Source organism: Lactuca serriola, chromosome 1 (genome assembly GCF_051521515.1).
Source record: "Lactuca serriola cultivar US96UC23 chromosome 1, Lser_US96UC23_V15, whole genome shotgun sequence".
In the NCBI taxonomy this organism is placed as follows: domain Eukaryota; kingdom Viridiplantae; phylum Streptophyta; class Magnoliopsida; order Asterales; family Asteraceae; genus Lactuca; species Lactuca serriola.
In genome coordinates, this window is record NC_136408.1 from 27,423,212 (window position 1) to 27,446,127 (window position 22,916).

The 22,916-nt window shown below is 35.6% G+C and overlaps 1 protein-coding gene across 2 annotated transcripts; it reads left to right on the top strand.

The window, feature by feature from the left end:
- Window positions 1-16,693: 16,693 nt before the first annotated feature.
- On the top strand, window positions 16,694-20,396 carry LOC145079024 (putative E3 ubiquitin-protein ligase RHG1A). Of its 2 annotated transcripts, none has more exons than XM_079023087.1 (6): window positions 16,694-17,061; window positions 17,666-19,116; window positions 19,216-19,266; window positions 19,361-19,459; window positions 19,544-19,681; window positions 20,043-20,396. In XM_079023087.1, the coding sequence occupies exons 2-6, from the start codon at window positions 17,719-17,721 to the stop codon at window positions 20,175-20,177; spliced, it is 1,821 nt and encodes a 606-aa protein (XP_078879213.1). In that variant the 5' UTR covers window positions 16,694-17,061; window positions 17,666-17,718; the 3' UTR covers window positions 20,178-20,396. The 2 variants fall into 2 exon arrangements, with proteins under 2 accessions (XP_078879213.1, XP_078879214.1); XM_079023088.1 differs by having other exon boundaries at window positions 17,672-19,116.
- The last annotated feature ends 2,520 nt before the right edge of the window (window positions 20,397-22,916 follow it).

Below are 22,916 nucleotides of genomic sequence, written 5' to 3' on the forward strand. Positions count from 1 at the left end.
CAAACACCAATAGCAAGAGGATGAAGAACAAGGAGAGAGGAGGTTGCCCAAAAACATCTAGAAACCCTAGAGGAAGTCTTAGCCACGTTTTTGGGGCTTCAGGATACTATATATACATGTAGGCTATTAGGGTTTTCAACTAGGAAACCCTAATTTGACTGCTTAAGCCCTAAGCAGCCCATGGACCCTTTTAGAATATCCCTTGGACGGTTTCTAATGGGTTTCCCCATAGAATTCGTCTAACATATATATTATTAAGTAATTCATAGCCCAATTGCAATTATCTTATAATTACAGTTTCAGTCCCTTAAGTTTAATTAATCTCTTTTAGCCACAAAATTAATTATCAATTCATTCTTGACTAATATTAATTAAACAATATGATTTCTCCTTTGATATATTATTCTCATAATATATTAATAAATCATAATTAATCCTTTCTCTCCATAATTCATCCTATCAAGTTGCTTTGGTGAAGGCAACCCAAAAGGACCATGCACCATCAGGTCAAGTACATACCAAAATAATTATGGACTTAGACACTAATCCAACAGCCTTGTCCAAGGAACCAAGGGATCATGGAAGATCCAGACATATCGACAAAAAATACCACTTCATCAGACATCGAGTAGAAGAAGGACTCCTCGTTGTCAAGAGGGTATCGTCAGAAGAGAATCTTGCAGATCCCCTCACAAAGGGTTTGAGTATGATTAAGCACGTTCAACATGCAATGAACATTGGTCTGAAGGACGATATTAGTTTTAGTGATTAGATAGATATTTCAAAAACTTATGGACATTTTATGATTAAGTAGTGGAGATTTATTTATGAGTATTGTTTACTATCTTTTGTCAATTGTTTATTCTGTGTTTCAACTTTGCATGTTTTACTTCCTAAATAATTGGATTGTTCAAATTATCCACAGTCGATCATACTTTAGAAGTAAGTAGTGAACTAAGACTGTCATGAATTGGCTTGTAGATTGTCTAAGTGTTTAGACATAGTAAATGTTTGCTGCAACGCTCATGAGTACTCTTGAAATGGGGATTTGAGTATTAGATTAAACCCATGCTCATAGAATTACTTCATTGAATTCATCACGAGTAATTATGAGACGACAATATCGTATAGTCTTTAAACTGAGATATATGAGTTGTTGTTTACTAGTTGGTTGTGCATTAATAATACGTAAACGCATCGATAACTTAATGTTATAAAACGTATTGTTATGTATGATTTGATGAGTAAATAGTACAAGCATATAATTCAAAGTTTATATGTTCCTTTTATCCCAAGGGGTAAAAGCGATATCTTGGGCTGACTTATGTGTCGGGCCCGGTCTGGACTGAATTAATGTGTTCAATTAAGTTCATTGTTATACAATCAGAAACCGGGAAACAAAAACTGTTGGACAATAAGAATGATTCTATTCCATGCCTTTTTCCACATGATATCTTGCAGAATGGAGGACTATATGATCCCTTATCGTAGGGACACACAACTCACTAGGTCAGAGTTTGACAACGACTTTTGAAAGCTACCATTGCTAGTCGAAATTTTGAAGTCCTACTTACAATTATAGTTATTAGACTTATCGAAATGGGAGACTGTTGGATTATGTGTCTAAGCCCATAACTATAATTGGTATGTACTTGATTTGATAGTAGCATGGTCCTTTTGGGTTGCCTTCACCCTAGCAACTTGATATGATGACTTTTGGAAAGAGAGGTTGAATTTATTATTTGGAATAATAAATTGATTTATTAATGTATTATGAAAAAAATATATTAATTAAAAATCATGTTATTTAATTAGTATTTAATCAGAAATTAATTTGGATTTAGTTTTATGATTAAAGGAACTGATTGAAAAGAACAGTGGTTGTTTTGCAAATCATTGATAGTTGTGAAATTGGGTTGTTGGACTCCTTAGAATGGAGTGGACGAAAACGATAAGGAGGCCCTTTAGATTTTGTCCAAGGATCCCTAATAAGAGTCCATGGGTTGCATAAGGCTTAAGCAGGAAATTAGGATTTCCTCCAACAAACCCTAGCAACCCACAACTATATAAAGACCCCACATGTTAGTATTTTCGGCCAATGCTTGTATCCAGAAAACCTTAGCCGAATCCCTCCTCTCCCCTCTCATCCAATTGCTAATGGTGTTTGTGAACCATTGGAGGTGCAACTTTTAAGTCACTAAGCTTTCAAGAGTCAAGGATCTACAAGGTGTTCTTGTTATTGCTATATAACAAGTAAGGTAAACATCAAAACCCTTTTATTATGTGATCTTCAATTTATATATGCTAGATCTAGGGTTTTGCTTTGATATTCAATTTGCAAGTTCAACTAGTAAAAAACTTATATCCAAAGCAATCAGGGTTGCATGATTACATAGGATGTAGTTATGCTCAAAACCCATCAAATTTTATATGCAATAGATGTAATAGGAAAACAATCAATACGTTTTGAAAAATTTAGAATATCAATTGTTTTCATTTTTTCCTTAGGCAAGAGATGTAAAAGTAATTTTAATTCAACATATAAGTCATTTCCATCAATATCCGATTGTTCATCTTTCTTGAGTGAAGTTTCAAGAGACTTACAACAAGATTTTAAGGTAATATCATCTAATGAAAGAAATTTTTCTGAATTAAACAAAAAACCAAATATTTTATCATATTGTTGATATTGTTCAAACCTTGTAGTTAAATAAATAATTGTTTGATCAACAATATAAATAAAATATTTAACTTTAAATATCTCTTGCGCGGATTGTGAAGCACTACAAGAAGCATCGTTTGAAATTGCATCAAAATGTTTTTTTATTTTAGGTTCACGTTTTTAGGAAATATTGGATCAATGCCCATTTCCGAGGCAATATCTTTTGTAGTTTCTAAAGCATTTAAAAAACAATTTTCTCTATATTCCTTAAAAAACGAAATCAACCCCTTTATTTTTCTATAACAACATCAATAAGTATATTTTTTGATTGCAATTGTTTGCTAACTAAATTAACAATATTTAACATTTCATACCAAATTACTAATGCCAATATAAACTCAAAGTTACCAAGTTTATTTTTTGCTAAGGATTTAGCTTCACTTATTATTTTTGGATCATTGTCATTTTTGGTTACTTGAAGTAAAACTTTTTGTATATTAAAATTTTGAAATCTTATAGCTTCAACACTATCAACACGACTCTCGCAACGAGTGGATGACAAAGATTTAGGAGTTAACCCTTTCACATTATCTTTTAAAATTTGACATCTCTTAGTGGAATTTGCAAAAATTGTATAGATATGTTGTATCGTTCCAAAAAAAGCCTTTAGCTTTACTACAAGTATTGGCCATATCGCACAAAGTTAACTTCAAACTATGACAACAAGGAGTATAAAAAGCTCTAGAATTTATATCTAAAAGTTTTATTGTACTCCTTGATGTTTTCCTTTCATATTTGATCCATTATCATAACCTTGTCCACGTACATTATTAATGTCAAGATCAAGCAAATTCAGTTCATTGTGTAGAACATCAAAAAGTCATTGTCCGGTTTTATCATTTACATCTAAAACCCTAAAAAGGATTCTTCAATGCAAACAACATTTAACGAGACATCTACATATCTTAAAATAATAGTCATTTGCTCTTGGTGACTTATATCGGGAGTACAATCAAGTATTATAGAAAAATATTTTGCATTTTTTTTAATAATCATAGATTTTATTTCTGAAGAAAGCAAAAGTATTAATTCATTTTGTATCCTATGCCCAAGATAATGTCTATGGATACGAATTTCATTTGTAATACGTTGTATATAATCATAAGAAACCAAGTCAAATTCAGCCAACATTTCAAATAAACCTAAAAATTTTCCATTGTTATCTTCATACAACTTTTCATTAGTACCAGGGAAAGCTAGATTAGATTTAGCAAGAAATTTCACAATATATATAATTCTCAACAAAACTTGTCTCCAATGAACTTTTTATTTTTCTAATTGTTTTTGAGCCGCATTATCGATACTTTTTTTTGTAATCTTAAACGCAAATCATACCAAGTATTTATATTTTTAACATGTTCAATACTAGTTTCATGCTCTTTAATTCTAGTGTTAAGATGTATCCAATCACTAAAACCCTCATTTGCTAATTGACCTTTTCCACCCATTTTCGAAATATTTTACAACAAAAACAATTTTTTTTTATCAATTTCTTTAGAATAAACAAGCCAATATCTATCACATTTTCCCCTATTTGGTAAAGTTTTAGTATAATATGTTGCATAAAATATTCTTAAATATTTATCTTTAGGATCTTTTATAATGGATAAATCTCTTCTAGGACCTTTCAATTCTAAAATATTTATCATTTTAGAATCAAGAACATCCCAATTTCTTGGATCAAATATATCAAAAGGGTGAAAATCAACATTATCATCAACATCAACATTAACATTATCATTAACATCAACATTATATAAATCTGACAATTCTAGACTCGAATACACGAATCTGTAAGAGACACGACACGACACGAATACATCTTGAAAATTGAGATAAAGCTTATTTCTCATAGTGTAAACGTACCGTGTCAAATTCGTAGCTGACACGTTTTCATGACACGAATACATGAATTGCTAGGTCTACATTATCATTAACATTATTATTAACATTAACATCAACATTATCATTATCATCAAGATTAGTTTCATTAACAATTTGTGTTTCATTTTCCGGAAAGTTTTGTGTTTTTTTGTTATAATCTTATCCATAGATCTTTCTTGAGTTTTATTATCTTCTTCAATATTTTGTTTCTTCTTACCTTTATTCATATCCAGATGCATATTTTTTTAATAGGAGGCATTGCAAATTGTAGAAACGAAAGAAACGACCTTTTGTGATTTGTAGATTTCTTCTTGGTTCTAGATTTTCAACACTTCAAATCAACAAGAAAGGGTATCAAAACTGTAAAAAAAACATAATCCAAATCAACATAATATATTTCGATATCAGAAACCAAAATCATAAATGAATTCAGAAACCTAAAATCAAAAAAGAAACCAAAATTTGCTTGTACCTTCAAATTTTAGAAACTAATTTCCTCACTTCCTAGTTTCTTCAGAAACCATAATTTGCTTGTATCTTCAAAATCAGAAATGAATTTAGATATTTAGAAATTGTAAAACTGATATCTTTGTTCTTAGGATTTACTGATTACTGATTGGAAGCAGAAGATAAAAGAAATTTTGATTAGAATTTAGAAATAAAAACTAAGCACTTATTAGTAACAATTAACAAATAAGAAATCCATGAAAAAATAAAAATGCCTTAATGTTACCTTCTGATTTCGAAACCTCAAGCAGATTGTTGTATGTTGACTGTGTCTAATTTCAAAAATCGAAACCTTCTGATTCAAAACCTCTGAATCTTTGATTGTGAAGTAAGATCGTTGCTTGAAGGGCTTGAAGCCTTGACTTGCTTCAGAGTTTTGAGAAGACAAAAAGAAGAAGATGTTGGAATAGTGTCTAAGGCTGTAACTATATTTGGCAAGTATTTGACCCGGTTGTGCATGGTCCTTTTGGGTTGCCTTCACCATAGCAACTTGACAGGATGATTTATAATGAGAGAAGAAATATTATTAATATATTATGAGAATAATATAAGGAATAATAATATTGTTATTTGATTAATATAAGTCATAAATTAATTAGGAATTAATTTGGTGACTTATAGAGATTAATTAAATAAAGGGGCATAAACTGTCAATTGTATGATAGTTGTATTTTGGGCTGTGATTCCTTATGAATAAGAGGGTGGACGATTTTAGGGTTTGGAAGAGCCTAGAAATCGTCCAAGGCTTATCAATAAGGATATTGGATTGCTTAGAGCCTAAGTTATCCAATTAGGGTTTTAAGGGTGAAACCCTAGGAAGCTCACTAGTATAAATAGACCCATAGGGTTGAGGAAATCGGCACCCTTGGTATTGGAGTAACCCTGGCCGATTTCTCACCTTCCTCTCTCTCTCTCTATATATTATCATCCTCTTGCTAGTTGGTGTTTGTAAGCCATTAAAGGAGTGACAATTGTGACTCTAAGCTCCAAGGACAAGAAGATTCAAACAAGCAAGTCAAGGTAATCCATCAGATCTGATTTCATGTGTTATAATTTGAATGTTTTTCATTAGATCTATCAATCAAAGTCTTGGATACATTGCATGTTCAATTAGAGAAACCTAGATCCAAGCATTAGGGTTTGTATGTGCACATAGGAATGTTTTTATGGCTCAAACCCATCAGTGGTATCAGAGTCTTGATTGGTTTCTATTGAATTGATGCATTGGTTGCTTGATTGTTGATTGCAAAAATCGGTTTTTGTCCTTCTGCCTGATGAACTCGGCGAGTACCACAGTGTACTCGGCGAGTCCATTGTGGTACTCGGCGAGTTCGAGCGTCAGAAGGAGCTAGTTTCGGGATTTCTTGCTGTTTTTCTTATGGAAACTTGCCTTAATCTTCATGGGTCAATAAAATCCGATTTTAAACATATATGTGAGTATATCCTTGACCTAACAAAAGATATTTACCAATTAATTGAATAATAATTTCCTTATATGATATTAAGTGATTATTTTAATTAAATTGGTGAATTGTTTGCAAGAAACATTTAAATAAATCAAATATGGATAATTATGAGATTAAATGGTTAATTTAAATTTTTTTTATTTGATCCCTTATGTATTTAAAAGTTTAAAACTTGTCCTCAAGTTTTGAAATTTATGTTTTGTGATTCAAAGTTTAATTTAGACAATTTAAATTTCAAACCCTAGAATTTTACAAGTTTAAAATTCAACCCTATACTAATATAATATTACAAGACTAATATATATATATATATATATATATATATATATATAATTAATTAATTAATTAATTAATTAATTAAAATGCTAGTCTTACCGTTAGTAGGCCTCATTCACGAAGCCGGTCTATAAGGTGGGTATAAGGTTGTGGCCTATAAAATGGCGCTTAATGGATATACACTCACACCCACCGCTTGCTTGATCGGTGGAGGGTCGTTAGCCGAACGGGTAGGATAGGGAACCCTATCTCCTCATTAAAAGTATAATGTTAAATACAAAGTAACTACATGTTTTTCAAATTCCCAATCCTAGTTACTTTAGGAAAAGTGAATTGATGCAATCCCATGAAATTACACTTTGCACCCTTGCTAAGAAGTTAGTGGAGCGTGTGTGGTTTACCGGCACACTAATTGGTTCTAAGCAAAGGTGGCAAAGGGTGATTCATTGTTTGTCATAGTTCGGTGGAGCGTGTGTGGTTTACCGGCACATCGAATAGGTGATTATAACAATGAAGGCACCGCGTAGATTTGCATGGTTATTCACACCCATTTTGTGATCCTCGGCATCCTAGTCACAAATGAGAGGGGCATATCGAGATTTAAACATGCCATTGAAAAGTTCAATGAATCTCATCGAAACCTAGGAATTCTCAGTACATTTAGAACTTAAGGTTATGTTTTCATGGTGGAGAATTAGTGAATCGTCATTCACTTACCTTCAAATTGTTTGCATGTTGGATTACGACATCCCTTTTCTAATGTGTAAATAATGTTGTTGGATCCTAGCCCAAATTTTTCATATTGGGTGATAATTAGGGATTCAATTCAAATCAAACTTTGTCCTTTCTAGATGTCGAACGCGAACAACGCTGCTGCTAGCTCATTCACGCTAATGAGACTTTGCCAAAAGGTGACTTTCGATGGAACGAAATTTAGCGAATGGATAAGATACATTCGCACGATTGCTCGCTACGAGGACAAGGAGTATGTCCTTGACGAGAAGCTCGAGAAGATCAATCCAGAAATCGCTACTCTGGCTGAAATGGCTGCTTTTGAGACTCATGAACGTGATGCAACGAAGGTTCATAGCATCATGATAGCCACAATGAACGCCAAATTCCAAAAGTCCTATGAGGACATGTATCCGTACGAGATGCACCAAGACTTATTGGAGAGATACCATCAAAACGCGAGGTAGGAACGTTACGAGATCTTCACTAACATGATCACCACTAAAATGGGACATCTAGATTCTCTAACCGTACGCTTGCAAAAGATGCAAAGGTATGTCGATCGTCTTCGCAAGTTGAATGTCGACTTTGGGGAAGATTTGGCTATCGACATGGTACTTCATTCCTTGCCTCCGTGTTACAACCAATTTAGGATGACCTACCACATGAACAAGGAAGAGGTCACCCTATGTAAACTCCAAGGTCTCCTAAGGGTTGCTGAGAGCAACCTCAAGGACAAGTCTGTTGCACCAACTCCCAATCCACCCGTTGCTCCTGTTTTGGCTATTGGGCAGGGAAGGGGCAAGAAGAGGAAGGCTCCGTCTAAGAGCCACCGTAAGGGAAAGCCCCGAGATGGTTCCTCTTCTAGTGGGACCAAGGTTGATCCTACTAAACCAACCCTAACCCGAAGGAGGCAGAGTGCCACCATTGCCACAAAATAGGGCATTGGAAGAGAAGTTTCCCGGAATATCTGCAAGCCATCAAGGATGGAAAGATCAAGCCGTCTTTCGCAGGTATTTACACAATTAAATCTAATAATTCATCTCATGCTATTTCTTGGGTTCTTGATACCGGATGTGGTTACCACATTTGTTCTGAATTGCAGGGACTAAGAAGAAATAGGGATGTGGAGCATGGAAGAATAAATCTAATCATGGGGAATAGAAGATCGTCGCCTGTGACCAAGATTGGAGTGTATTCTTTAGTGCTTAGTAATGGATTAAGTTTAGATTTGAATAATTGTTGTTACTCGCCAGATATGGCAAGAAACATCATTTCGTTTCATGGTTTGTTTAGACAAGGATTTAGATTTTCGTTTAATAATGAGAATGGTTCAATTTATGCTCATCTAAATGGTGTCTTATATTTTGAAGCAATACCATGTAATGGAATTTATGAAACTGTTATGATTGTAGATAACCTAGGAAATGATGTTTTATGCATGGATTCTTCCAATAGTATGGATAAAGCATGTTTGTGGCATTGTCGTCTTGGACATGTCAACAAGAAGCGCATAGTCGAACTCCAAAAGGATGGAGTGTTGGAGTCATTCGACCTTAGGGAAGATGACACGTGTGAGTCTTGTTTGCTTGGAAAGATGACCAAGTCACCCTTCACTGGTACTTGTGAAAGGGGTGAGGGTTTGTTGGATCTCATACATACCGATGTATGTGGACCCTTTAGATCCGCCACAAAGGATGCAAACCGCTTCTATGTGACTTTCACCAATGATTATAGTAGATATGGGTATGTTTACTTAATCAAGCAAAAGTCAGAAATGTTTGAAAAGTTCAAAGAATTCAAACATGAAGTGGAGAATCAATTGGGCAGGAAAATCAAGATGCTTCGATCCGATCGAGGAGGAGAGTACCTAAGTCTTGAATTCCACGACTATCTCAAAGAATGCGAAATCGTTTCGCAATTGACGCCACCTAGTACACCGCTGTTGAATGGTGTGGCAGAAAGGCGTAATCGAACCTTGTTGGACATGGTTCGTTCTATGATGAGTCGTGCTTCACTACCTATCTCATTCTGGGGGTATGCCTTAGAGACTGCTGCCCATATCCTTAACCAAGTCCCTACAAAGAAGGTTGCAAAAAACACCTCATGAGATATAGACAGGGAAAGCTCCCTCGTTAGCACATATCAAGGTTTGGGGTTGTGAGGCTTTCGTAAGACGAGATACTCACGACAAGATCGAACCTCATAGTGAGCAATGTATTTTCATCGGCTACCCGCATAAATCCTTTGGATATCTCTTCTATAGACCGAATGACAATGTAGTCTTCGTTGCGAGAATAGGGGTTTTCCGAGAGCGAGAACTCATAAGCCAAGGAGACAGTGGGAGGCAGATCGAGCTTGAAGAGATTCAAGAATCGAGTGATGAAGGAACCTCCACCGCTGGCGCTCAACTCGAGGAGGAAACTCCGATTGAACCAATTGACGAGTCCTTACCTCTTAGACGTTCCGAAAGAGTTAGAGTTCAACCCCAGTTTTATGGTTTTCATATTACTACCGAAGGGGACACGTATATTAGTGATGGTACACTAATAAATTTAGATGAACCTAATAGCTATAAGGAAGCCATGGCAGGCCCGAAGTCTGCAAAATGGAAAGAGGCAATGGACAACGAGATTCAATCCATGTATGACAACCAAGTTTGGAATTTGGTTGATAACGTGCCCGGACATAAGATCGTTGGGTGCAAATGGATCTTCAAGAAGAAGACCGACGTGGATGGAAATGTACACACATATAAGGCGCGATTGGTTGCGAAGGGCTTTACTCAAACTCCCGGAGTTGACTATGATGAGACCTTCTCACCAGTTGCGAAAATAAAGTCTGTTAGGGTGATGCTAGCCATTGCTACATTTCATGATTATGAGATATGGCAAATGGATGTCAAGACCGCTTTCCTTAATGGGAAGTTGGCTGAGGATGTTTACATGGATCAGCCAGAGGGTTTTGTCGATACAAAGCATCCCAATAGAGTGTGCAAGCTTGAGAAGTCCATTTATGGGCTTAAGCAATAGGGGTGTGCAAAAAAACCGCAAAACTGCAAAACCGAGCCGATCTGGCCAATCCGAAACCGAAAAAACCGGAACCGAAATAGAAAAAAAACCGAATCTGAAAAAACCGACTATCAACGGGTCGGTTACGGTTTAGATATTTCGATATCCGTGGATACCCGAACCGAACCGTCATATATATATATATATATATATATATATATATATATATATATATATATATATATATATATATATGTTAATGTAAAAGTAATTAAATAGACATAATAAACTAAGAAACCGAATGATATATGTTTTCTCATCTAACATGCTCGTTTTATGTCTATGGTATTTGTCTATTAGAAGTATAGATTATAATTGCTTATATCAGCTTCATAAATTGTGTGTCTGTATGTTTTCTTATAAACAATATGGTATATGTTTTCTGTACGTGTATTGTTATTGCTGAAATTGAGAAATTGCTTTTATATTCATCATGTTTTGTTAATTTTATTATTATAGATATTATATAACTTATAACGTATAAGATGTAGTTTGTATATGATTTCTATTTTTTATATTTAGCGGGTACCCGTGAACTGAACCGTGGTTACCCGCCTTCAAACAGTTCGGTTCGGTTTCGGTTAGTGCACATTAGATATCCGCCCCGTGGTCACGGTTCACAATTTTATCAATATCCGATCCGAACCGCTCCGTGAACACCCCTATTAAGCAAGCGTCTCGCAGATGGAATCTTTGCTTCGATGAGAAAGTCAAAGAGTTTGGATTAGTACGAAGCGAATATGAATCATGTGTATATGTCAAAGCCAATGGGAGTATAGTTAGCTTTCTCGTTTTATATGTCGATGACATACTACTCATAGGAAACGGCGTCCCGACACTGCAGGAGGTTAAGTCTTGGCTCGGGAAGTGCTTCGCTATGAAGGACCTCGGAGAGGCTTCCTGTATTTTGGGAATAAGGATAGTGAGAGAACGAAGTAAGAGACCAATAGGACTTAGTCAGAACACTTACTTAGATAAAGTACTGAAACGTTTTAGTATGGAGAATTCGAAGAACGGAGAATTACCGATACAAAGTAATGCCAAATTAAGTAAGACTCAAAGTCCGAGTACCGAAGCCGAGATAGCAGAGATGAGCCGAGTACCTTACGCTTCCGTAGTTGGCTCAATCATGTATGCTATGACTTGTACTCGCCCTGATGTAGCCTTTGCTTTGAGCATGGTTAGTAGATATCAAAGGAACCCTGGCAGAGCCCATTGGATTGCGGTCAAGAATATCCTTAAGTACCTTCGGAGGACCAAGGAATGTTTTTAGTCCTCGGAGGGAGTGATGACTTAAAGGTGCGAGGGTATAGTGACGCCAGCTTCTAGACAGAAAGGAACAATTACCGTTCGCAGTTGGGCTGGGTCTTTACCCTTGATGGAGGAGCAGTAACTTGGAAAAGTTCCAAGCAGGAAACCGTAGCTGATTCAACGTGCGAATCAGAGTACATTGCAGCGAGCGAAACGTCGAAGGAGACAGTATGGTTGAAGAACTTCATTGGTGACCTTGGAGTTGTACCTGCCATAAAGGAGCCTATGGAAATTTTCTGTGATAATGAAGGGGCGGTTGCCTTGACCAAGGAACCGAGAGATCATGGTAGATCTCGTCATATCGACAGAAAATATCACTTTATTAGACATCGAGTAGAAGAAGGACAACTCGTGGTTAAATGGATATCATCAGAAGATAACCCAGCAGATCCGCTTACGAAGGGATTGAGTAGGGTTAAGCATTTGCAGCATGCTAGGAGTATTGGGCTTAAGGATGATATTAGTTTAGATTATATAGTTTTAGAAACTTGTAATAGATAAATGTGATTGGCATTTGATGATTAAATAAAGGAGTGTTATTTATGAGTAAAGTTACTGTCATATGTTAATTGTTTAACTATTGTTTCACTTTGCATGTTTTGACTTCCTAAATAATTGAGTTATTAAGAATAATCGAATTATTCAAATGGTCCACAATCGTTCATATGTTGGAAGTAGATATGAAAGAAGATTGTCATGAATTGGTGTGTAGATTGTCTAAATGGTATTAGACATAACAAAGGTTTGCTACAACGTTCATGAGTGCTTACGAACTAGTTTTGAGCATTGGAACAAACCCGCACTTGCTGGAATCACTTTAAGGTGTGTGTGTGTGTATATATATATATATATATTGTAAGTGATCGCAAGATGATAATATCATATGGTCTTAAAACCTAGATATATGGTTTGTTATTTGTTAATTGGTTGTATATTGATGATGCGAAACCGCATCAGTAAATTGATGTTATAAAACGCATTGTTGTGTATAATTGGTTTTTGAATAAGTAAATGCATATAAGTCGAAGTTTATCTGTTACTTTTATCCTAAGAGGGTAAAAGCGATATCTCGGCCACTCGATGATTTGATTTGACTTATGTGCCGGGCCTGGTCAGAACTAAATTGATGTGTTCGATTAAGTTCTATGTCGAATAAATCTGAAATCGAGAAACTAAACGCTGGACAATGATTATGTTTGCGTGATGTCTGAACAGAGGACTATACGATCCCTTATCTAAAGGACATGACTGATAGGATCAGAGTTTGACAGCGTCTTTGAGAGCTACGATTGCGAACCGGACTGTGCTTGTATATATAGTTACTAGACTTATCCAAGTGGGAGACTGTTGGAATAGTGTCTAAGGCTGTAACTATATTTGGCAAGTATTTGACCCGGTTGTGCATGGTCCTTTTGGGTTGCCTTCACCATAGCAACTTGACAGGATGATTTATAATGAGAAAAGAAATATTATTAATATATTATGAGAATAATATAAGGAATAATAATATTGTTATTTGATTAATATAAGTCATAAATTAATTAGGAATTAATTTGGTGACTTATAGAGATTAATTAAATAAAGGGGCATAAACTGTCAATTGTATGATAGTTGTATTTTGGGCTGTGATTCCTTATGAATAAGAGGGTGGACGATTTTAGGGTTTGGAAGAGCCTAGAAATCGTCCAAGGCTTATCAATAAGGATATTGGATTGCTTAGAGCCTAAGTTATCCAATTAGGGTTTTAAGGGTGAAACCCTAGGAAGCTCACTAGTATAAATAGACCCATAGGGTTGAGGAAATCGGCACCCTTGGTATTGGAGTAACCCTGGCCGATTTCTCACCTTCCTCTCTCTCTCTCTATATATTATCATCCTCTTGCTAGTTGGTGTTTGTAAGCCATTAAAGGAGTGACAATTGTGACTCTAAGCTCCAAGGACAAGAAGATTCAAACAAGCAAGTCAAGGTAATCCATCAGATCTGATTTCATGTGTTATAATTTGAATGTTTTTCATTAGATCTATCAATCAAAGTCTTGGATACATTGCATGTTCAATTAGAGAAACCTAGATCCAAGCATTAGGGTTTGTATGTGCACATAGGAATGTTCTTATGGCTCAAACCCATCGGAAGATAGATTTGTTGATTGTTCATGGCGATTGGAATTGACTAATGATGGATAAAACATAAAAATAAGCAATCAAAAGATCAATAATACTGTTGCTCTATAATGATGTTTACTATCATCAACAACTGAAGACTACCCCATGCTTGCAGCGTAATTAGTGAAGAAGAACCCAAACATTTTTTTTAATTTTCCCGAAATTTCTTTTCCTTTCGGCCGCTCCCTTTTTCTTGCGTGCAACCAACTGATAGAATGTAGAGAATACCATTTTTTTAATTACTATTTTGGGCCATTAAATGAGTATATACCCCTAAAAATGCTATAAAAAAGTAGGTCCTATAATTTTTTGGGTCCTGTTCATGGGCACTTGGCGCACAATCATGGGTCGGCCCTGTTTAAAGCATTATCCATAAAACAATGACTACAAATATTTAAAAGTTTTTCGTTCATTACTCTACACTAGCTTCTTCTTATTATCTCATCTAAAATAATATCTTTGCTTTAAACCTTTAAATAAAAAGGAAATGTGAATATATCCTACAAGATATATATAAGCTTAGATACCCAAACCCACCATACTACGTCGTTTTTTTTTTTATCATATATGCATTACAATGTTTTTAAATTTCAATCCCTAACTTGATTTATTTCCAAAATTTTGACATCACTATTATCTTTCTTTTAAACCACACCCTTCTAAGGAGCACCTACTAATCTCTCTCTCTCTCTCTCTCTCTCTCTCTATATATATATATATATATATATATATATATATATATATATATATGTATATATGATCCCAAAAGAAACGACTTAGGCCCTGTTTGATACTTGTCTGATCGAGTTGGGTCAGACCTTTTTGGCTGACTCGGTCAGCTAAATTTGTTTGATAAACATTTTTTGTGCATATGACTCAGAAAGAAAAAGCTGATTGGGAAAGACGTTGAAAATCAGCTGACTGAGAAAAAAGAGAGGTTTCCACCGGTACCCTTGCCTAACGTATCTTCCAGCGACTCCCTTTTTTCTCCTATTTCAGGGACTCCTTTCTTCTCTAGCAACCACCAAGCAAAGTCGACCCCATTCTTTCTCTTCCACCCACCGATCGAAGCTCCTTCCCCATCTCATCAGGTATGTTTCTGTTTTCATGTTCCGATTTTATCTATGAAAGTTCCGATTTTTGCCATCTTGGACCCACTCTTTCTCTACAAGTTTTAATTTTTGCTGTTGAGAGAGATACAAATTTCGATTTTTGTTGTTGTTATGTTCCTTTGTTGATTTTGCTGTTGAAAGTTCCGATTTTTCAAGTGATTTATTGTTTTGCTATTTAATGTTCCTTTGTTGATTTTGTTGTTGAATTTATTCATACATGAACATATAGATACATATCTGATCACACATACCTAAACACATGAATTTATTCATGCTTGATTTTGCTGATAAGTTCATATTTTTGCTGATAAAAGGTAGGAGTAGTATTGTTGAGGTGATTGTTTGAGAGAGTTTGAGGTTTAACGTGGAGAAGAATTGAGATAAAACTGGGATTCCAATGGCATCAAATAGGGATTGAAGGCAGAAATGGATTGTCTGTTGGAGGGAAATGAAATCAGGTGAAAGATATGATAAGAGGGGGATTGATAGTGAGAAAGGAAGAGTTAAAAAAGGATGTAATTTTGAAGTGATTGTAGTTTTGAAGGAATGTGTGGATTGATTTTTTGATGATCTTGATCGAGGTTTTCTCCCCATTGAAATTGAAGACTTCTTCGGAATTGGTGATTCCAGAGTATATTGAGGTGGGAGTTTGTATTTGAAGTGTGAATTAATGGTATAAAATGTCGCTGAAAAGTGTTCTAGCTACGATTACTTGTTTTTGCATTCATTATATTCAAGAAGTTGTTTTTTTGTATAGGTTTGCTAGTGTTTGGTGTAATTGAGGATTTAGATTTTTAAAGGATTTGTGTGTAATTTACATTTTGTAAGAAAATTTATATGTTTTTATAATTATTTAGCAACTTCATCAAACACTGTACAAATAAATAGGATGAAATGATTATTTTTCATCAGTCAACATATTCAATCAGATATACAATCAAACAATATGGTTGCTTATCCAGTCGAGATTTATTACCAAGACAAACATTTCCCAATCGATACTTTGTCAGTCAACAACTATCAAACGAAACCTTATAATATGAATACCTACCTATATTTATCTAGATCGTAATATATATTCACTTTTTCTTTATACACAAATTAGATAACAAACAAAATAAAATAATATCGCGTGGGATTTGAAATTTAAAAATGGGTTGCAGAGTCGCAGAGATCTTTTTACCCGAAAAAGCATACATGGAAAAGACGTTAAATAGTAAGATGAGTGAGTAGTGAGTCGTAGGGGCTTAACGTGAAAGCGAATGCAAAGGCTTTTGAGTCTGACTGAAGAGTAAAGAGTGAAGAGGAGGTGCTTGGCGTGAAGAAGAAAACAAGAAACACAGCTTCACAGTTGATCGGCTCGGCGTGCATTGGGACAGGAGGAGAGACAAACACCATTTGGTAACCACACCCACACACATTACCTTACCCCTCTTTTTCTTTTCTTTTTTCTTTGGGAAACTAGCGACTTTTCACTCTCTCTCTCTGGGTCAGATTGTAATTTAAAGATTACCCTCTCCTCTTTAATCCAACCATCTCTCTCTCTCTCATGACATTTTACACCCACAAAACACAATTTCATCTTTGATTCTCTCCCCCATGTCTCTCTAAACCCCCTCTTCCTCTTTGAAAAGGGGTATCTGCTTCAAGAATCAGAAACCTGATTGATTGATTGATTGATTGTTTGGAGAGAGGGGGTGCGGTAAAGACGAAGTCGTTTCGATCACCATCTTCGCCTTCTTGGACAACCGTTTCGAACTCTTCTTATACCCGTTCATCCTAGATCCATCGCCTACAATCTCTTCGCTTTTTCGTTTGGTATGTTCTTCGACACACCTTTCATCCATCATTCTCGATGATGCCCGCTTTCTGCTTTCTGTATTTTGTAATTTCTCATCTGGGGTTTACTTATCTTCAAGAAAATTTTCTTCATTTCTGTTGTATTTTAATCGAGACGCTACGTTTCCCCCAAAACTTCTTTGTTTTTTGTGCATTTTTTCGTGTGTTGGTAGATTCACACCCTTTTTGTCTATATACCATTTGATACTTCTTTTGACTGTTTCAATAGTTTGCTATTTATCTTATTCATGAACAAATTCCTCCAATTTCATCGAGTTTATGATTATGTTCTTGAAATAATGCTTTATGTTTCTATGTGTTGGGTGTATGCATATATTTATCTATATGCATTGATTGTAGATTTGGGTAAATCCATTGCTTGTAAATGGCTGGCTCGATTTCTGCAAATTAAGTGAATTTGACTCTAGGTTTAGTGGGTGGGTGGTGTTTGGTTGCAAAAGTTTTCTTCTTGTTCACTTTGTTCTTGTTTTCATTTTTCCGATTCAATTTTAATACTTGTTGGGTTCAAAATTGGGGAAACTTCTTTTTTATGCATAACAATAACATTAATATCTCTGAAAAGTTTCAGGCTTTCAACGAAGTTGCGATCATCTTGGTAGATTGTTGGTTGGTCTAATGCAAGGACAGAGGGGTGCTATCGGTTCTTTTCCTGCAACATTAGGGTTCGAACATGGTTCGTCATCAAGTGATGCAAACGTAATCGATCAGCAAATCTGCTTTGAAAACAATATGCAAAACTCTCCATCAAATGATCTGTTTCTGAACTCAACAAATCAAGAAGGACAGAATTTAAGTATGTGGAATGTTGGTGAACCCAGTTCAAGTTCTTCTTTAATGAAATCTTGCCCTGAATCACCATCAAGTTTGCTTTCATTATGTGATCATAACAATGTCACCATGAATCTATCAAATTCTTTATCAATGGCTACTAGTAGTAGTAGTAGTTCCCCTCTTTGTGACCCTTTTGGATCATCTTCTGATCATATTGAATTGGATGAACGGAGATTGTCTCGGAAAAGAAAAGCAGTGGAATTAGGACAGTCCTCTTCCGGAAATGGAATTGGAAGCTCGGACATGTTTCAAAGGGCGGAAAGTGGTTCGATCACATGGCATGGAAGCGAAGCTACTCCAACTTCGGAATCAATTATTCCGAGACTTGGATTGAGTGTTGGTGGAGGAAACGAGAATTCCCGTGTTGAAAACACTCGTAGAAATGTTTTGAGGATTACTTCTTCTCGTCAACAAGATTTATTACCGAGTAATAGTGATAATCGGGAACCCGATGTTTCGGGTTTATATCCTTCTCTGAGACTTAACCCTGTAGATTTTTTAACACCACCTGTAGCAGTGACATCAGATGATTTATCGAGTCAGAGTGGTCAACCGGCTTTGAGGATTCCGGCGTTGAGAAGGAACATTCAATCGACATCGAGGTGGAGTAGGAATCCAAGCTCGAGATCCAACCGATCATCATCGAATCTTGTCATTTCCGGCGATAGGAATGAACCTGATTCCATTTCCGACCATCCTCTGTTTGCCCAGCCGAGTGATGCGAGAACCGCTGTCCAAACCGAACTCAACTGGAGTGCAAACGGTGGTGGTGGGGCCGTAAACAACGTCGGAATTGGTGTTTCTGATTCTTCTCGAGCCTCACCGAATTCAGGGCCGATTCCGACATCTGCAGCACCTAATTCCGTTCCACCTCGTGGCTCCCCGCATTATCATCCTCGAAGGCTATCGGCATTTCTTCGTAGATCTTTATTGTCGGCTTCTGATTCCGAGGCTGGTGGTGGACCGAACAGTAATCTTTTCCCTCGACTGCCACCAGCTATTACTACTTCGGAATTAGGGATTCCAATTCCGCCTGTAGTTAGCGGCCCAGGACAACATCATCAACCTCACTCTAGATCCTCGGTATTGCTCAGTAGGCAGCTCGATGGTGCTTTTGGGATTCCGTATCTTTCTCGAACCATGACAGGTGGAAGTGAAGGAAGAGGCAGACTCGTGTCTGAGGTTTGTTCTTTTATAATCATTCCACAAATGTTTAGGGACCAAAAGTGTCAAACTTAGAAGTCGAGGGACTAAATCTTAACCATGTCTTTGTTAATGCAGATTCGCAATGTGTTGGATCTGATGCGCAGGGGTGAACCCTTGCGATTTGAGGTTAGCTTTTGTCTCTTTTAAAAGAGTTTTACTTTTTAATTTTGATTTTTTTAAAAAAGGTTTTAATTTTGTGGTGTTTTGTGTGTTGTTGTAGGATCTTATGATCTTAGATCAATCGGTTTTCTATGGGATTGCGGATATTCACGATCGACATAGAGATATGAGGCTTGATATTGATAATATGTCCTACGAGGTAGTATATTATGATTTATTTTTCTCAAATTATGTTTTAAGAAATTGGTAAATTTTGATGATAACATCTATTATTGTTTTTCAGGAGCTACTGGCTTTAGAAGAGAGGATTGGAAACGTGAACACGGGATTGAGTGAAGAGACGATTTCAAAGCATCTGAAGACGAAACAGTATGTGGCTGAAATCGGTCAGCCTGATGCAGAACCTTGCTGCGTATGTCAGGTATATTAATCTTTTTTCTGACTTTTATTTGTTATGTCGTTTTTATACATTTATTATAATCTTCAATTACTACTTTTTGAAAAACATTCGAAACTTAAATTAAATTAAATTTTGTTATTTCAAATATTTTATCAATTCATGATATTTTATTTTTTTAAACATTAGTTTTAAATGATAAATAAACTTTTCTTCTCTATTTGAAAATACATATAGTTTATATTTTAAATGACATGAAATATGTTGATATGTAATTTACCTAGGGTTGTATTTATTTTATTGAACTTTATTTCTATAAAATAGTTAATTTTTTTTTTCAGTTATTCATCATCAATTTAATTCCATTACTTTGTTGTGTCATCAGGAGGAATATCATAATGGAGACGATCTTGGAACATTGGATTGTGGGCATGACTTCCATCACGGTTGCATCAAACAATGGCTGCAACATAAGAACTCGTGCCCGATTTGCAAGTCAACAGGATTTGCGAAACTTTGAGAGCCAAAAAGGGTCATTCATTAATGAAAATTTCATTATTTCTTGGATCGAAAGTAAAGGTGTATTTGGGGAGAATTGTTGGCAAATAATATTCTTTGCCTGGTATCGATTAAAGTTATATTTACCTTGTTACTTTTTGTATTTTTTTTTAAATCTTCTTGTGGCACTGCAACTTAATGTCAATTTTCCATTTATTTATGCTCATCAACAAGTTCCAAATTTTGTAGCTTGCTTAATGATTTTCTATGATAAGACACTTGTTTATGCAACAAGGTTGTTTTATCAATTTATACAAGGATCTATTAATTTGTGCGGCTGTTTTTTGTTAGTTACCAATGTGTTGTTTCATCATACAAGATAAATTGCAGTTTGATTGCATAAATATGGATTAGTACAGAGATGGTCCTTGTTGTTTGCTTAATCTTGCAATTTCAGTCCATCTTTTAAATAGTGGATGGGTTGTATAATGTGGTTTTCAGATTTTGCTCCGATGATCACTTCTGAATGACTAATCAAACGTATCTTTTTGTAGTGTTACACATTGTTCTCGAGTTTTTTAAAGAAGGGAAGGAAAGGAGAAAATTTGTGCTTCTAATTTTTTTAGGAGGTGAATATAATAAAAGACAATGAATAATGTTAAGGGCAAAAATTTATTCTATTTAATCAATAATGACATAATATAAATAACATTTATTCCACGTAAAACATGATCGTTTTAAAATTTTCAAACATGCATAATATCGAATAAATAACATTATAAATATTTTGTGGTGTATTTTTCTAGTCATGTAATATGCCAAAGTAATGTAAACAATACCAAACTTAAGCATGAATAATTGTCATAAAAATTGTAATTTAACAGGTACCAAGTTTTATAGAATATTTCAAGAACTCACATGAAAATAAGTGTATGTTTCAATTTTTACGTCCTGGATTATTTCTAAGGCTAACCAAATTTAAAATAAATTTAGAAAACTTAAAATACAGAAAAATATCGACTAACATGACGTCCAACATGTATATAAAAATGCTTTATCGCTTCGTATACTTGGCAAATGAGGCGTCCTATTCGGTTTTGGAGACATCCAATGATGACTGACTTCTTTACCTATTCGGTTCGGTGGTTTGAGTTTATGCTTGGCAAACAAGGTGTACTATGCATTTGTAGTCTCGAGAGCCCAATCTTTGACATTACAAGACCACATTTTACGTGACAACGACATTTGTGGTATTGATTCTGATTATCTTTGTGCTTTGGTTCGTCTACGTGATACGATTTTGGAATTCGCTTGTAGCAGTTTTACTAATAAGGACACTGTTCTCTAAATTCCAAAAAACATTGGTGTGTGCCCTTTTTAGCAAAACTGTCAAGGATATTGAAATCGACTTGGACATGTCTGTTAGTTAGAAAGAAGTTTTTGAGTGTCTTTGAGCACCTCATACTCAAGATTTTCTACTAATTATCCATATTGATGGTATCGGTCATCATGTCTCCTATGGAATACAATACTATCCATCGATACCGCCTCATAATCCCTCTATTCCCGATCGATGAGATATGTCCAGTTTGCCACAGTACATGTTTGGACACCTTTGGGGAACATGACAGTTCATTGTACAGAGCTCCCACACTTCAAATATGATCATGATGTGGTCAAAGATGTTTTCTTTGACGTTTGTAGGCGTGCCAATATTTCCGTTAAGAAAGAAGTGGTTGTAAACTTTTTGACTGACCCGCTGGATGGAAGATCCATACTCTGACATTTTGTTCTACGGATGGGTAAGAAGGAAACATGATTGTGTGGATGTTACTGAGGTCTCCCCTCTCGTGGGTTTTAGAAGTGAGTGTTTCACAACGGGACATGCTGCTTTGAAAACTGCCGAATGCAAAATGATAAAACACGAAAATATATGCATTGAAAATCAACATGTGTTTATACCTTTCGTATATGATACCTTTGGTTTTCTCGCATCTGAGGCAATCGAACTTTTCAACAAAGTCCAACAAGTCATGCATAGTAATGTTATGTCCCTTAAATGTACGGTTGTTGTTTTCAAAAGAATTAGTTTTGACGCAACTTTTGGTTTGTTTGCGTTCCGAAGCTATGTATTGATTCTTATGTTACAATGGGAATAATATTATCTATCCCAAAGCATGAAGTGTATTCTGCTTGTAAAAAAAATAGAAGTCATTCGTCGAGAATTTAACGGACGATGTGAATATTGACATTCGAAGAGGCAATGGACTAGACACAAACACTGTTAGGTGTATTTTATGCACCTTTTTGCACAACTTTTAGTCCCTTTTTATGCATGTATTTAGCTTAGTTATATTTCATTATTCTTGCATTATTATCATATTCATGTTAGTATTTGGAACAACCTTATTTGCACACTTTCATGTCTCTTTCAGGTAAACCGGAGGTTGGAGCGCGCTTTTGGAGGTGCCGGAGGGCATTGGTGAAGATTGCGGGATGATCGGGCGCAAAACGAAAGAATTGAGAAAATCAAGTTTGGGTTCCGAGTCAGAGGGCTACACGGGGCGTGTTGAGTTTGGCCTAGAAATCGAACATGGGGCGTGTTTGACCATTGCATGCATTTTGACTTCACTGAACACGACCCGTGTTCATTTAGCCTATTTGGACACGGGGCGTGTTGGTCAAAATGAGCACTTTTGAGCATCGTACTTTGGGGCTGGAATCGAGGATTGATGCTATGTTTTCAGTCAACACGACCCGT